The sequence below is a fragment of the Mercenaria mercenaria genome, chromosome 3, assembly GCF_021730395.1.
Source record: "Mercenaria mercenaria strain notata chromosome 3, MADL_Memer_1, whole genome shotgun sequence".
NCBI classification, from domain to species: domain Eukaryota; kingdom Metazoa; phylum Mollusca; class Bivalvia; order Venerida; family Veneridae; genus Mercenaria; species Mercenaria mercenaria.
This window is the reverse complement of record NC_069363.1, coordinates 64151621-64169502: the sequence shown is the minus strand read 5'-3', so window position 1 is coordinate 64169502 and position 17882 is coordinate 64151621. Positions and strand designations below refer to the sequence as shown.

General features: G+C 35.3%; 1 protein-coding gene across 1 annotated transcript in view; it reads right to left on the bottom strand.

Annotated features, from left to right (window-relative positions):
• Positions 1 to 340: 340 nt before the first annotated feature.
• LOC123524524 (serine/threonine-protein kinase stk11-like) overlaps positions 341 to 17882 on the bottom strand; it is a 29001-nt gene continuing 11459 nt past the window's right edge. The window contains exons 4-9 of the mRNA XM_045302771.2: positions 16942 to 17074; positions 15166 to 15302; positions 11930 to 12057; positions 11229 to 11286; positions 10521 to 10747; positions 341 to 9221 (exon numbers count right to left, since the gene is read on the bottom strand). Coding sequence (XP_045158706.2) covers positions 9115 to 9221; positions 10521 to 10747; positions 11229 to 11286; positions 11930 to 12057; positions 15166 to 15302; positions 16942 to 17074 — 790 coding nt within the window. The 3' untranslated portion in view covers positions 341 to 9114. The remainder of the gene's footprint in view (positions 9222 to 10520; positions 10748 to 11228; positions 11287 to 11929; positions 12058 to 15165; positions 15303 to 16941; positions 17075 to 17882) is intronic.

Sequence of the window (17882 nt, the reverse complement as noted above, 5' to 3'; positions counted from 1 at the left end):
GGTTTCATACTCCGCCAAATCATACTATAAACCCAAGAGTTACGTTCTGATTGGGCACAGTAATATGTTATTCTAATTGACGGAACCATGCCTTGCAAATAAATATGAAATTTAACAATAGAAGTATAGGAAATTCCAATATATTGCAGTTGCTCACTGGGCGATTTACCTTGGAAGACCGATTCATCCAGCTTGACACTTGGCAAATATTAAATCATATCTCTGACTACTGGTATTTCATCTCAAATGCTTCTATTATATCATAATCACATTTGCAGGCCGAGTGCTGCATTCTCTCAGCAAGTTAAGCAGGGTACAACAGAGATAACAAAGACAAGAATAAAAATTCCATGACTTTAGTAATTTTTTTTTCAATAATAACAATACATAATGTGCACATTAACAAGAACATAATTAATGGAATAATAATAACTTGTATGCAGAACTTAATATATGTAGAGGAGATGAACATTTGAGCCGCGCCATGAGAAAACCAACATAGTTCATTTGCGACCAGCATGGATCCAGACCGGTTTCTCTAATTGCAACAGACTTTGAAAGCGAACAGCATGGATCCTGACCAGACTGCGTGGATGCGCAGGCTGGTCTGGATCCATGCTGGTCGCAAATGCACTATGTTGGTTTTCTCATGGTGCGGCTCATTTGGCATTACACTATATGATACAATATAAACAATAACTACTAATGCCTTCAAACAAATCCTAGTTCAAAAGGTTACAGTTACAATCAGCTCATGATTTTACCGTGGATATTAATGGCTTATGATAAACTTGTTGACTGGTTATGACCACATTTAGTTACAAGATGATCACATGGTATGTTATGAGGGATGAACGGAAAATTCGTATTTTGTTATTAAGTGAACGAATCACGTTACTTTTTCGTTCAGTTCTCGAGTACTACTAAGAACACTAAGTGATGTCATTTTAAAATTGTGCGTAAATGAATGAGGTATCATTTGTTAATATTCATAATATAAAGGGCTTGACAGAAAACTGTTTTACGTTAAAGGGTCATAATGGCTAATAATGTGGCATCCACATTTTCTATTTTCAATAATTGTTACCTAAAACATTTGACATAGCATTTAGTATATGATAACCTTAGTAAAAGTATTATTGAATTCATTGGGGTTTTTTTTATTACCTCCTTTTATCACTGACTATAAAAGTTGTGCACTTTTCTAACCATATAGATGTGCATAGCTTTTTTTGGACAGCTGTTTTTCCTATTTTTAACATAAAATAAAATGCCCTAATGCTCTTAACCTTTAGCCTGCTGGCGGCGAGTGATTCTACCTTTGCGACCAGTGCAGACCAAGATCAGCCTGCACATCTGTTCGCTATTCAGTCAGTAAATTTTCAGTGAACACCCCTTCAAATAATAAATGGTACTGCCCAAACTGAATATTGGACCAGTCCATTGTAGAAATATAGCAGGCTAAAGGTGTCTCATCTGTTTTCTTTCAAGCCCTTTATACATAAACCTACAGCTGAATACTAATATCTAAAAAAAATCCTGCTTCCCTGTATAGTGTATGGTCCACAACTAACTACACCAGGTCTACCTATCCTTACCTATGTCTTTATGGTGTCTCTATATAACAGTCACCCAGGATGATTAAATGGTTATATGGATCAATACTTATCATTAAAAGGATTTGCAAGTTTTTTGTTACATTTGCATATCAATAAATAAACCTCTCACCTGCAGCAGAGATACATCTAGTCCAATCATACATACATTCTCCTTAACCCTTACCTCGCTAAATTTCTATAATGAACTTGTCCAACTTTCAATTTGGATACTACCATTAACTGTTAAAAGGGGTGCTTACCAAAAAGATACTGACAATGACAAACAGTGCAGATCTTGATCTAACTGCACAAATGTGCAGGCTGATCAAGATCTACACTGGTTGCAAAGGCAGAAAAAATCATTGTCTAGCATGATAATGGTTATTTTGGCTTCTTTTGGTTTTTTTTTTGGTTTTTTTTGGTCATATGGCTACTTATCCAGCTTTTGGAGGAACAAAAAACTACTTTTTTTAACTATACTTCTGAACACAAAAGAAAATGCAATGTTTAATTCAAATTATGTTTTGTTACTGAATGAAATAGGCCCTGTTCAGCCATGACATTAAAGGCAAAGTCTTTTTAAGATTTAGGATCTGATATTGGTTTACTATGACAGAGCCATTCCTTGTGTAGACAGTGAATAGTACACCGGTTATGTAGTTAACAAAATATTCCAAGCCACCTTGGTGAGGAGAGTGTATGTATAACTGAACTTGATTAAGTACTAGTAACATAGAAAACCTCACACAAACTGTCACCTGACAACATCAACATGGCATTAACACTCGGCAACACAAAACTATTATAAAAAAGCCAAAAAATGGTGTACCAAGACACTCACTATTATATACTAATGCAATCAATGAAGCTTGTATCCGACTATCAAGATATTATAAAATATAAAATTTACTTTCATGTCCCTACAATGTTGATTTGACACTAATAAAAATCTCTGCACCAGCATCGCGGAATAATCAAATGCTTTATTGCTTTCCAATTTAATACTCAATTCACCGTTGCTTTCCAGTTTAATACTCAATTCACTGTGGCTCCTGCATATACAAAGGCAATTAAAACCTCCTGGTCCAGGTACTTGGTTACAGCAATATTCAAGATTAGAGTGATCAAATCCAGTAAATTTACTATAACAGAAATGCAGCTATCACCTCTGAAACTCGAGTATGTTCACATAATATTCTGAATATATAAAATGTACTGAACATGAAACACTGTTTTCATGACTTAAACTATGTCTTAACCTTAAGCCTGCTGGCCGCAAATGATTTTTCCTTTGTGACCAGTGCAGACCAAGATCAGCCTGCATGGTCTGCACTGTTCGCTATTCAGTGAACAATCCTTTGAATAATAAGTGGTACTGCCCAAACTGAATGATGGACCAGTCCATTTTAGAAATTTAGCAGGGTAAAAGGTTAAAAAGAATGAAACTGCATCCACACTTCCAAACCAAACAAGTGTTTGGAATATTCCATTATATAACAGTACTTATTCTTATATAAACAAATACCGGTAATCAAAAAGCCGAACATTTTACTAAATTACAAAATACTCTATTGTATTATTGCTGATTACAAAAGTGAAAACTAGCTTTGTCCCAAGTCTTAAAAAATCATCAAAAGAAAAAAGCAAAATGCTTTTCAGGCCCCATGTTCACAAAACATTTTCAGCTTGATAATGAAACTTTATTTGTCATTGATATCAAAATAGCATGTTTAAAACTAAATTTTAAGTTAATAACTATTTTCATGTGGCTATTCAGTATTAATGGTCTGTCTCAGTTGGATTTAACCTTGAAGTTTTAGTAAAATTGATATCAAAATTTCAAACTTAAACTCAGCTGAGACCGAAAAATGTTTTGTGAACACGAGGCCAGGTCACTGTAACACTGTCAAATCATAATTTCATACAAAAATCTTTTCTTTCATCACAGATATATTACAAGACACGACTGTTGGATAGTATTACACTGTGTTTGTTCAATAATTGTCAATAACATTAGCATTTCAAAATCACAACATTAAACTTCAAATTCAAGTATGTCTTTAAACTTTATATTTGTTAACAGTTTTCTGAAGAACTGTTACATATTAATAACCAGTTGGTAAAAAACAAGAATGCTATGGCAAGTTTACTACAATAATTCATTTCAAATTTGGAGTAATCTGCAATACTTTCTTCATACAAGGCAACAGTTTAACTACTTTTCCCCTACTGTAACTATGAAAAAATCCCTATTAAATTATGAATGTAATGTGACCTTAAAAATGTTAGTTTAATAAACTAATCAGTAAAAATGAGTTTATCAACGTGTTTAATTTGGGGGGAAAAAACACTTCTAAAAATATTTAAATTCAGATCAACTGATACTTTCAATTAAATCTGACACTACAATAATGTATCACAGTTGCCAAATTCCAATTCTATCTACATGTCAGATATTATCAAACAAAAATCTAAGCCTTTCAAAATGCCATGAATTTAACTCTGCTCGATCAGAAAACTGCAATCTGCTGCATGATAAAAAAGTATCTGTTTGCAAATTAAGATAAAAATTAAGCACTACTGTAAAACAATGGTATACATCTTACACAAGTGTGCATAACGTAATACATGTGTGCTTCTGTTTATGTTTTGCGTAAATTTATCAATCTGTGAAAGACTGACTACTTCAAGATACAAATACTTCAGACTCTTAAAGATACTTCAATACAGTTGCTGTTTGTTTTGACTACGGACAATGCAGCTGCATTTCCAGTGGCTTTTCCTGTTTTCGTTGACTATGGATAATTCAAACCGTATTAACAGTAAATATTGACCACTCAAGATCACGGTTACACACAATTTCACTTTGAAAGTGGAAAAACAAAAATCGATATAAGTTAATAAGCACTTTTGAAATAGCTGGGATAAAGAAAACTTTACCGTAAATTGTACCTTCATTGGGTTTAATGTCTAAACAATTTTTTCAGATACCAGGTATGTAACCCTAAACCTACACTGCATTACTGGATAATGTATCAGTACTTATATGCTTTCCACAAGTACCTTTTCAAGTATGAAATTGCACTCACATTTCTTCTTTGGCCGATAATTTTCTCAGTAAGGTGATGGATCAAGTTCACTTTAAAAGTTTCAATGGACGGACAACACCATTTTATTATGAACTGTCTCAAGTCAAGACATTTTGTTTATTTTTGAGCCGCACCATGAGAAAACCAACATAATGCGTTTGCAACCAGCATGGATCCAGACCAGCCTGGGCATCCGCACAGTCTGGTCAGGATCCATGCTGTTTGCTTTCAAAGCCTATTGCAATTACAGAAACCGTTGGCAAACAGCATGGATCCTGACCAGACTACACAGATGCGCAGGCTGGTCTGGATCTATGCTGGTCGCAAAGCCGCTATGTTGGTTTTCTCATGGCGCTGCTCATTTGTCATAACCATTTATATACAAAAACTTATCACTGAAGTGTATAACTCACACTCATTAACAAGACTAAGAAACTGCCCTAAGGTTTGTACATCACAGTATCAGTTCTTTAAACATCAAACATAACAAATTAATACAATCTTAGGTGATATGACTAAAATATGCAGACAGCTTTCCGGTATTATATATTTTAAACACTGCTTTTATGAATAAATTCTGTCTGTAACACTGCATCACTTTGTCTTTAATTATTACTAATCAATGAAAGTATCTTAGAGTGTCCATTTAAATCTTGTATACTTTTGTATTCCTTTTACTTCATGAAACGATCAAACATCTACTCACCAAAGGTTCAAACAAGATTACTTTTGAAAACTGGCCTGAGAATTTGTTTTTAAGTTTTCCATAGCTCTATATAGAGAAAACCAGATAAATCCCGCAGGCAATGTGTTTGTTTGACAACAAGTAGAGGGTCACCAAAGAAACATTTTGGTAAAGTTATATCTGTGGTTTAGTAGACACTATATAAAGATTTTCTATATTCAGCTTATGTAGCTCTGGCAACTATGTTTTTAGACAAATCATAATAATATGAACACTCCTGGTATAAAGTCACTTCAAGCTGCAAAACGTGCAATAACCCCTGGTGACTTAATGTTTTTGATGAATCAGAATAATCTAAACAATCTTGGCAGAGGATCTCCAATGGAAATTTTCAATAAAATAATTTCTACAAGAAACGCGGCAATGCCACGAAACCAGGTTTTCAACACTTTTCATAAAAATAAAAAGGTATACTGAATCACAGTGCACCACTTTAAAGCACAACCCTAACCTAACCCTAACCCTAACCTAACCTGAACCCTATTTTTAGTAACAATGACCTTGACCTAGATCCCAGAAACCCCAAAATCAATCCCAAGCTACAACTTTATATAAGTTTTCTATACAACAAGTTTCATCATGATAGCTCATTCCTAAGTTAAGTTATTGACCGGAAACCCGGAAACACCAGTTTGACGCCGCCCGCCCGCCTGACCAACGACATACCCCAATCTAATAACTCAGGTTTTTAACGAAAACCTGGTTAATAATCAGACTAGTAGTTTACAAGGATTCTTTTAGTTCTCCACCAGCAACAAAGCAAAACTGTTATGCACGAGGACCATGTAAGGACAAAACTTGCTGAATTCAATGGTTTCAAGATATATTGTCTGAAGAAAAATGTGAATAGACTTAGGGATTTACGGATGCTGATTAATGATAGAAGCGTAGCTTGAACATCTTTAGCTCTGTTTAGCTAACAATTTTGTTACATTTACACATGGTCATTCTGTCAACTTATTCATTACAAGACAAAAATTTACATCGTTCATGCACCAGTCAGTATAACAGCACTTAATCCCAACTACAGTGTACTATCGCCCCAAAAATTGCAAGTTCCACACTATCAGATCATTCAACTTACAATGCCCCGACAACAAGCATAAACATGACTTGTATCAAATGATAACGAAAATATAAACAAGAGCTGTCCGTAAGACAGCCAAGCTCGACTATTCGAAATATTGTCCCAGAGGCAGGAAAATATTACCTAAAAAGGTTAAATATCAAAAGAGTTTTAAGTTCAAAAAGGGGAATAATTTGACCAAAATGCATATCAGTTATGGGACTTGCTGCTATCAACTAGTTTTATAACCCCTAAGGCACATGTGAAGTTTCAATTCAATATCTGCATTAGTTTTGGAGATAATAACTTGCATGTAAAACTTTAACCAAAATTTTCTAAGTCTAAAAGGGGGCATAATTTGCTCAAAAAACATGTCAGAGTTATGGAACTTGATCCAGTGAGGTTGGTAATTGATCTAGAAAAAGAAAAAATAAGTTTCAAATCTATATGCCTTTTAGTAATAGCTGTATGTACTTGCACGCAAAACTTTAACCAGAATTTGCTAAGTCCAAAAGGGGGCATAATTTGGCCAAAATGAAGGTCAGAGTTATGGGACTTGCTGCTATCAACTAGTTTTATAACCCCTAAGGCACATGTGAAGTTTCAAATCAATATCTGCATTAGTTTTGGAGATAATAACTTGCATGTAAAACTTTAACCAAAATTTTCTAAGTCTAAAAGGGGGCATAATTTGCTAAAAATACATGTCAGAGTTATGGGTCTTGACCCAGTGAGGTTGGTAATTGATCTAGAAAAAGAAAAAATAAGTTTCAAATCTATATGCCTTTTAGAAATAGCTGTATGTACTTGCATGCAAAACTTTAACCAGAATTTTCTAAGTCCAAAAGGGGGCATAATTTGGCCAAAATGAAAGTCAGAGTTATGGGACTTGCTGCTATTAACTAGTTTTATAACCCCGAAGACACATGTGAAGTTTCAAATCAATATCTGCATTAGTTTTGGAGATAGTAACTTGCATGTAAAACTTTAACCAAAATTTTCTAAGTCCAAAAGGGGGCATAATTTGCTCAAAATACATGTCAGAGTTATGGGACTTGTCCCAGAGAGGTTGGTTATTGACCTAGAAAAAGAAAAAATAAGTTTCAAAGCTATATGCCTTTAATTGATGGCTGTATGTACTTGCATGCAAAAACTTAACCAAGGTGTGACGCCGACGCCAGGGTGAGTAGAATAGCTAGACTATTCTTCGAATAGTCGAGCTAAAAAGTTCAAAGGTCATATCAACATTGCACATGATCATAGCTGCAGTTAGAATGCTTTTCTTGGGGTATCTCCTTGAAGCATGAACTTATAAATGTTACCTATCTGTAACTTCAGTGGATGATCTTTAACCGATAAAAGTTAAACAAAAAGTGTGAGGGGAGGGGGGGAAGAGAACTAAATAAAACTCCCAAGAAATAGGAACTAATTGTAAGAAGCAATAAAAAGAATAAATAAAAGCACAATTTAATTCACTCCCATAAATACTGAAATACTGTTGCTGAAAGCTACACAATACCAAAATCCCATACCCCCGAATTTCTTTTTCTAAACTGAATAAGTAATGGTGTAATACATGTTGGATCTACAAGTAATTAACAAGTATGTATTTTGTGTTTTCTGCTATGAAAGAAATGAAGAGGAAGGCGGGGAAGGTGGATTTTGTCCATCTCTGTCACAATTACTTCACAACATGTATACAACTAGCAGGCACTCATTACCGTACAACATATGGAAAAAGATTGTATTTAGGCTACTTTGGTTTCAGCACTAAGTTCACAGAGAGATATCCAGTCATTATGCGTGTTGACATTCATATAAAAAGACAGGCTCTCTCCAACCGCCTGTTCAAGATATGCTGTGTAGTTCTGGTCCTCTACGTTTGCTAGAACGGCAATTTACTCTTGCTAAATGTGGCTGGGCCACAGTTATTTCTCTGGGGGCGCGCAAATGACAACTTTTTAAGCAGCAGAACAATTTAGAAATCAACAAACTATAATGTAGCAAATTAGTCAAATTTCAACAATATCCAGAAATAACCTGATCCACAACTGGTAGGTATTCCAGTTTTAAAAACTGTGGCAAATGTTTTTGAGACGCCAGGGGAGCTCTGCATACTGCCAGGTACCAGGCTGAAACAAGGTTATATCCATGAGACAGGCAGTACTATCCATCATAATGTGTCTGTTTTCTCACACGCTTCATCTCTTCTGTCTACAGTTTATTTAGGTATTCAGGTTTGCATCAAGTCCATACACTTCTACTGGCTGTGGGTCCTTTGCAGGAATCCAGGTCAAACCAGGTCCAGCATGTTTGATGGTAGAATGTTTTAATCTCAGTCTCACAGTCTATGTAAACAATCTTGAATAAATTAACATATTAATGATGTCACATACTTCCAGTAAGTATAGATTAATAATTAGCTACTTAAGTAACTTGGCATAGACAGTCAACTATATGTTTGCATGACTAATTCATTTTTCTCGATCTCCTTCCAGAGTTATAACATCTTGTAAAGTCTTTTCTGTGGTCATATGGCAGCCAATATCTTCATAATCCATGTATTTGTCAATACACATTCTGGTTCAAAATTGATATGCTAATTTTAAATAAATATCAAGACTGGGAACACGCGGAAAATTTGAATCTACGTGCCGTGGATTTAGACTTCCGTCGTTTTTTGTGTTTAGAATCTGGAATGGCATCTTCTACAAAATCTTTATCTGGAAAATAGTAAAAACATAGCAGTTTAAAAGTATATCTGTTAAAATCACAGATATTTACTAACAATAATACTAAACAAGATAGTGTCCAAGTATAAGCATAATAATGAAACACCATCAATTTCGCAATGACCGAAACATCAGATTATGTACATGTAGTGTTTACGATGTACTTTTACTAAATAAATGGTTAAGCTGTTCTCTCTGAACTACAATTCTTACATTTATGATACTGTTTTTTTTTTTTTTGATTTTAACCTTTATTCTGCTAAATTTCTAAAATGGATTGGTCCATCATTCAATTAGGGCTGTACCACTTGTTTATCAAAGGGGTGTTCACTGAAAATTTACTGACTGAACAGCGCTGATCTTGGTCTGCACTGGTCACAAAGGCAGAATCACTTGCCGCTAAAGGCTAAAGGTTAAGTCATAGCCAAACAATTTTAGGTCATAGCTTTTAAACATGGAGGAAGACCCCAGGTGACCCTCTGAAACTTATTTCAGGCAAGGGCAGGCACCTGAATACCAACTTTTCATATGCAAGTTGGATGGTTTCTTTACATGTGTTTTCGAACCCACAACAGACGGGCATTGCATAAGTGTGTGACCTTAACCACTAGACCATCGAGGCCCTAAATGCTATCTGAAAATCTTGCCAAAGGACATATACCAAAGGATAAATATTAGGGATTGGAACGAATATTCAAATAAGCCAAAATATACCTTCACCTAATCTCCTCCTACACAAGGAGCCGTACCATGCTAGTTTCAGACTGAATGCACATTTACAAAGTCGACTGATTCTCTATCATTACTGCTATCACAAGTGATACATACTGTGTGCAACTCAATTACTATTGCCCTCTATGGGCTAGAAAGGTTTGGACTATTTTATCTTCCTCTACTATTACTGCCAACAAAGTGACACATGCTTATGAAATGACTTGAGTACTGTTGCCCTCTGTAGGTAAAAGCAGGGTTTGAACTATTTTATCTTCCTCTACTATTTCTGCCGACAAAGTGATATATACTGTGTGAAACTTAAGTACTAATGCCCTCTATGGGCGAGATGAATTTGAACTATTTTATCTTTCTGCCGACAAAGTGACACATTCTGTGTGAAACTTAAGTACTGTTGCCCTCTATGGGCGAGAAAATTGAACTATTTTATCTTCCTCTACTGTTTCTGCCGACAAAGTAAATACATACTGTGTGAAACTTAAGTACTGTTGTCCTCTATGGGTGAAACAAATTTGAACTATTTTATCTTTACTTCTACCACTAACAAAAGATACTTACTGTGTGAATTGATTTGAGTACCATTGCCCTCTACGGGTGAGACAGGGGTTTGGACTATTTTATCTTCCTCGTACTCTTCTTCATCTTCTTCATCTTCACTATGAGTACCTCTGTGCAGGTCCTCAACATACTGGATCACAGTCATGCTACGCAAGGTGTCACATCCCTCCGGATGGATTGGAAAAGGAACTATATCCGACGTCTGGTGAAACTTCTTCCTGTACCAACTGATCAACAAAAATAGAACCAATAACAACAACTGATACGCACCTTGAGAAAACCAATATAGTGTGTTTGCGACCAGCATGGATCCAGACAAGCCTGCGCATTCGCACATATCCCAAATAAAATCTCTGGTGCACAACTTCACACGCTGAATAATAATCCTATGTTTGATTTAACTACCAATGAAAGTTTTAAGTGAATGTCTACTTTGACAAAGTTTGACAAGATACATCCATTAGGAAAATACAAGTTTGATTTGACACAGACACAGTTGAAGACATATGGTCATTTTCCAGCTTTTTATAGTTGAGAAAGACATGTTTCTGCCTCTTCCTCACATGACAACCTGGGTGAGGTATGAGCCAAAACAGACAAGGAAACATGGAGAGGGCAAGTGATTAGAAGTCTGCCAATTCAACCACACTTGCCCCCTACCACTAGAGGAAAATAGGGCTAAGAAAATTCTTGCAAACATGTACTTACTCATGGTGTTTGATCTCTGCTATTGATATTCTATTTGATGCATCATACTGTAACATTTCTGTAAAAGTAAATATAGGAAGCTTTAACCCTTACCCTCCTTAATTTCTATAATGAACTTGTCCATCTTTCAGTTTGGACAGTACCATTAACAGCCAAAAGGGGAGCATACCAAAAAGAAACTTACCGAATTGGGAACAGTGCAGATCATGATCAGACTGTATGGATGTGCAGAATGATCATGATCTGCACTGCCCGCAAAGGCAGAATCTTACATGTCCAGCATGGTAAGGGTTATTGTAATCTCCCCAACATTCACTGCAGTTTTCTCTAAATACATAATCACAAACAAAACTTAAACCTAGATATAGATGGTCTCAATATTCAACAGAAATTCAAAATCCCTAATAAATAGGAAAGAATCATATAGATATGTTCTGCATAATATTAGAATATGGACCGTTTTAGAACTGTTCTACACATTTTAAGAAATACTGAAATGCCCGATAATTCTGTTTTCTGAAAATCTACAACATACTTTTAATAACAAATAAAAAACCACTTAATTTCAGGGTTTTTTTAGCACTGAAAGAACTTGGATAGAACCATTAAACCTTCTTAATAAATAATTTCCCTTTAAAATTAAAGTAACAGTACACAGAGAATCTATCATAAAATTTTATAGTAATAATGATGGAACTTACCTTTAAGTAGTGATGATAACATTTTATCCAGTGAATCAGGAATGATATAATCTCCTTTGCTGATATTTTCAAATAATTTGTAGATATTTTCTCCTTCAAATGGGTATAGGCCTGTCGTCATGTTATATCTAGAAATACATAATGGCATATAGACTTCTCATTTTAGTTCTGTGCAATGATCACGTACTACTTTATATATGCTCTAACATGTTTTAATCAGTATTTTAGACAAGAAGGCCATGATGGTCCTTGATTGTTCACCTGAGTTTTACTGCTAGAAAAATCTAGGTATTACAAAATGTAACTATTAAATTGAGCATCTTGTATTAAGATGAGCCAAAATGTGGACCTCAACAAAACAAGAAGGCCATAATGGTCCTAGATCGCCCATCTGACCTAGTTCTTACCCCCCCAAGATATTTACTTTGGCTTAGATTTCAAAGAGCCATGGTTTACGTAATTCAGGTATATCGTTAACCAACATTTTTTAATCATTTGAACCAGTGACCTAACTTTTTACCTATTCAAGTAACCCTGTTACAAATTTATCATAGATTTAAGGCAGTCAAACATTTTGACTAGATAATTTAATTTCAAACTCTAAGAGTATTATCCATGTTTTTTCAATGATTCAACTTACTGATTTAGTTTCTGAACTCATAAGACTTAGTTCTAAATCTGATCTAGATTTCACAGAAACAAACACCTCAGGTATCCCATTTCTGAATCTGACCTAGACTTCGTACAGAAATACATTCTGACAAAGGTGTATGATGATTAAGTAGAAAACATTGGCTCAAGAGTGTTAACAAGGTTTTTCTATGTTGTAACCTACTGACCTAGTAACCCAATTTTGAAAATGGCCAAAGGATTCATAGAGGCAAATATTCTGACAAAGATTTACGATGATCAAGTAGAAAATGTAGCCTCTAACAAGTTTTTCCTATGTTTGACATAGAGACCTAGTTAAAGACCTCAGGCAACCCAGTTTTGAATATGACCAAGATTTCATAGAGGAAACATTATAAGAAAGTTTTATAAAGATCAAGTATAAAATGTGGCTTCTCAAGAATAACAAGATTTTTCTAGGATTTAACTTTCTGACCTAGTTTTTCACCTTGGTTTCACACTTGAACTTGACCTAGATTTCCATGAGGCATTCTGACAAAGATTTATGATCATCAAGTAGAAACTGCGGCCTTTAGTGTAAACAAAGTTTCTACTTAGTGACCAAGTTATTTTACCTTGTGTAAACCAGTTTTAAACATGGCCAAGATTTTATAGACAAAAGTTTTTAATCGAGCCCGCCCTTTGACCCCAAACTGTGACCCTGAGCTTTGAGATAGAGTCCAACTCAGTGAGTTAAACATTCATGCCAAATATAAACAAGTTTCCTCTATGCATGTCAAAGTTATGGGCCGGATAATATCTGACATGACATTTGACCTCCAACTGTGACCTTGACCTTTGAAATAGGTACCTGCGGTTCATGCATGACACTCCGTCTCACTGAACTTAACATTCAAGCCAAATATAAACAAGATTCCTCAATGCATGTCTAAGTTATGGGCCGGACAAGATCTGAAATGGCCTTTGACCTACAACTGTGACCTTGACCTTTGAGATAGGAACCTGGAGTTTGCGCATGACACTCCATCTCATTAAGGTTAACATTCATGCCAAATATAAACACGATTGCTCTATGCATGTCAAAATCATGGTCCGGACAAACAAATCCGGACTGACGGATGCACACACGCACATACATCGAACCACCATTTGGACAACTATGTCTTCGCTTCTGCAAGCAGGCTCGACAAAAATCAAGAAGAAAATGTACCCTCCAGTGTTTTTAATATGATAGCAAGGTTTTTCTATAATTTAACAAGAGGGCCATGATGGCCCTATATCGCTCACCTGTTATCATTGCACCTGAGGACAAGAAGGTCCTCAGAAAAAATATCTAAGTCCAAAGGACAGGAACAACAAAGGAAAGAAATTTAACCAAAAAGAAATAAGAAATTCTTACAAGGTACAGATATCTCAAAATACTCCTAAAAATTGGAGGTACCATCCATGTTATACCACAGAAAAGTGGTCTCGGTTTTTCCCTACGGCCAATAATAAAAAAGTTACTAAAATAAGCTATTTATAGTAACGTAAAAGGGAAGTAGTTAAAAAGAAAATTATTGTAAGAGAACAAAAGAAGGATCTGCCAAATAAATCTGTTGACATAAATGAAATTTCAGATCAGTATCTTCATTAGTTATGGAGATATACCCATTTTAATTTGAAATAAAGGGAGGTAATTTGACATAATATCAGTCCATAGTTATCTACCCTGATTGGCTCAGTCCAACTAATGACAATAATGAAATTTCAAATAAGTCCTATTAGTACTTACTGATATAAATCCATTTTGACTACAAGCAGGGGAGGTAATCAGATATAAAATAACTCTGGAACCTACGATTGGATCTGATTTGTCATGGAATCCAAGATTTATTGTTGTTGAAGATATTTTGAAAGTTTGTATCAAATAAAACCATAAATGAAGTCTCTATATGGCTGCAAAAGCCAAAATAGCCAATTTTGGACCTTTAAGGGGCCATCACTTTGGAACCCATAATGGAATCTGGCCAGTTCAAGAAAGGAACCAAGATCTTGTGGTGATACAAGTTGTGTGCAAGTTTGGTTAAAATCAAATCATAAATGAAGTTGCTATTGTGCAGACAAGGTCAAAATAGCTAATTTTGGCCATTTCATGGGCCATAACTCTGGAACCCATAAAGGGATCTGGCCAGTTCAAGAAAGGAACCAAGATTTTATGGTGATACAAGTTGTGTGCCAGTTTGGTAAAAATCAAATAATAAATAAAGCTGCTATTGTGCAGACAAGGTCAAAATAGCTGATTTTGGCCCTTTCAGGGGCCATAACTCTGGAACCCATAATGGGATCTGGCCAGTTCAAGAAAGGAATCGAGATCTTATGGTGATACAAGTTGTGTGCAAGTTTGGTTAAAATAAAATCATAAATGAAACCAATATCGTGCAGACAAGAAATTGTTGACGGACGGACGCACGGACTGACGACGGACGAAGGGTGATCACAAAAGCTCACCTTGTCACTATGTGACAGGTGAGCTAAAATACCTCATTGATAATAAATTTGAACTTTACATGAAAGACTATACATGCAGCTGCACAGACAGATAGTCTGAGACAAGCAATACTTACAGTGTAACACCAGCTGACCAAACATCCACTTTAAAGCCTTGGAATGTCTCGTTACCATTGGCTATCTCTGGAGGTTGAAATGCTGGAGATCCCTGACTTGTTTTACATGTATCATCTTTACTAAATGAGTCTAAAGCCTAAAGAAAGAACAGAGTAGTTTATGCATAATCTATTAGTTAGTACCAGCATTTTAACTGGCGCCCATGGCATTATTATAGTTCTTTGGGTTACTAAAGATACTAGTGAAAAAATAAGCACTGGGAAACAATTTTCATTCTATTGATTCTGTACAATTTTGTTATTATTCTTATGAATTCTTATGCGGCAGGAAAAGATAATAATGATTCGACTCATCTGCCCTTCACATCTCAAGCAAGTATATAATGATATATTGTCACCTATGCACAAATGAAATAAAGAAGTATTTGTCTGCATTTTGTGCTCAGATAATAATATGGATCACCAAACAAGAGGGCCATGATGACCCTAGACCGCTAGCATGAACTCTTTTGGTTGAGGGTCACACAAGGAAAATATCTGTGAAATTATTCTGAAATAGGGATAGTGTTTTCTAACAAGATTTTTAAAGTTTCACCTACACCTAATACAGGACTAGAAATGTGTGCATGTGCGTGGAAAGAATGACAACACAGGTGGGCCGCCAGTTACAGAGGAGGATTTTCAAACTGTTCTATAAAGCCATATAGGGAAAACCAGATGCTCTGATAAGAAACAGAATGATTTAAGCTTTTATAAAAAAAAAAACAGAAATAATTTCAAAGAATCTGACAGAGGGTCACCCAAGGATAAACAATGTCAAAATATTCTGATGTGGAGCCAGCAGTTTCAGAGAAGAATTTTAAAGTTTTCCTTATAGCCATATATATATGAAAACTAGCCCCACCCACTGGTGACCTTTACTTTCAATGTAACAGAATGATTTGACAGAATTTTATCAAAGGAACCCTAAAGGACCACTGCTGTAGAACTATTTTGAAAATGGGCCAGCAGTTTCAGAGGAGAAGATTTTCAAAGTTTTCCAATTTACTATATAGAAGAAAATGTTTTAAGTTATTCCTTTTGGTTGCTATGGCAACCAAAATTCTGCATGGATGACCTTGATTTCAAGTTATCTGACAGGCAGTCACACAAAGAACATTCCTGTGAAAATTAATGATTTCGGCTTTGTGGTTTATGAGATCTTTTTTAAAGAAACTGTGGACAGCAGATGGACAACCAATTATCCCAATAGCTCACCACAAGCACCTCATGCTCGGGTGAGCTAAAAAGATATATACATGTTTAACAAATAGGTAAGACATGTTAAACAGAAATTAACCAGGAAGTAAAGTGTTTTTTCCCACTAAAATACTGAAATTCATAAATCTTTCAGATAGTGCAATTATAACCAAACATACTTGATTTTCTTTCCTCAATAAGATTATTTTGCTTATACACAGTTTCAGATATTAAGATATTTTCCAAATAATTATTTTATGGGAATAAACAGAATGTCTTTTTTTTCAGAGATTACTTATACTGTAATCTCATCAAACTTCAACAATTAAACATGGCAAGTCCTGTTATTTTTTTTACTTATGATATATGTTTAACCATTAGTCTGCTGCCTGCAAGTAATTCTGTCTTTGCGACTCGTGTAGACCAAGATAAGCCAGCACATCTGTGCAGGCTGACCATGGTCTATACTGTTCGTTATTCAATTATTAAATTTTGAAATTTAGCAGGGTAAAGGATATAGTCTTGTCTTCCATTTACCTCTGCAACTCCTAGATCGGTGATTTTTAACACCTGATCCGTGGTAACAAGTAGGTTCCCTGGTTTTATGTCTTTGTGGATCACTGACTTACTGTGAAGGTATTCCAACCCATCAATCAACTGTACAAAATATCTGAAATGGAAAATTAAAGGAAATTGTATTTGTCGCATTTAACAAGATTACGTTCATTTATATAAGACTTCAAAATGGCCTTTCATTTCAAAAGGTCATTATGGATCTAGGTCCCTAAACTGAATTCACAGCTTTTTTTTTGGCAGCTTACTTGAACAATTTTGGTAAAGCGGTGCTCAAGGAAAATATCTAAAATTATTTTAAAGTTGAAATGGAAGTGGAGTGTGGAGGTTCACAATGTGGAGGTAGGGGGCTTTAGTTAGTAAGTTGCACATAAACTTTTAACCAAATTTTTTAACTGCTCTAAGTTCAAAAAGAGCAATAATTTGTGTCAAGTTTCAGTTCAATACATGCAATGGATGCTGCAATATGAACCTGAATAGAAGACTTTAATGCCAATGCCGACACACAATGACTCTCACTATTCTTCAACTGTCCAGTTCAAATGGCCTTTCATCAAAATGAAAGCAAGAGTTATGGAACCTATATCATTCAGCTGACATTATCACGGGAAAGGCATGTATAAAGTTTCATACATTACCTCTGTGACAGGCAATAAGCGAGATACAAGCTAGCTGAAAATCATTAACATGATGTCTACAAACGACATGGACACTGGAGAACAACTCTGGTGTCATTCGTCAAAACTAATTAACTCCGGACTGGCCGAGTGAAATCCTAGTCATGAACAACAGGTGCACAACTTCACATTCTATATAACTCATGACTCTATGTCAAACACTTTTTGAAGCAGGTGTGACACAAACTTTTAGGCCTTTTCATGTATAGTTTTGACTATATCAAGGGT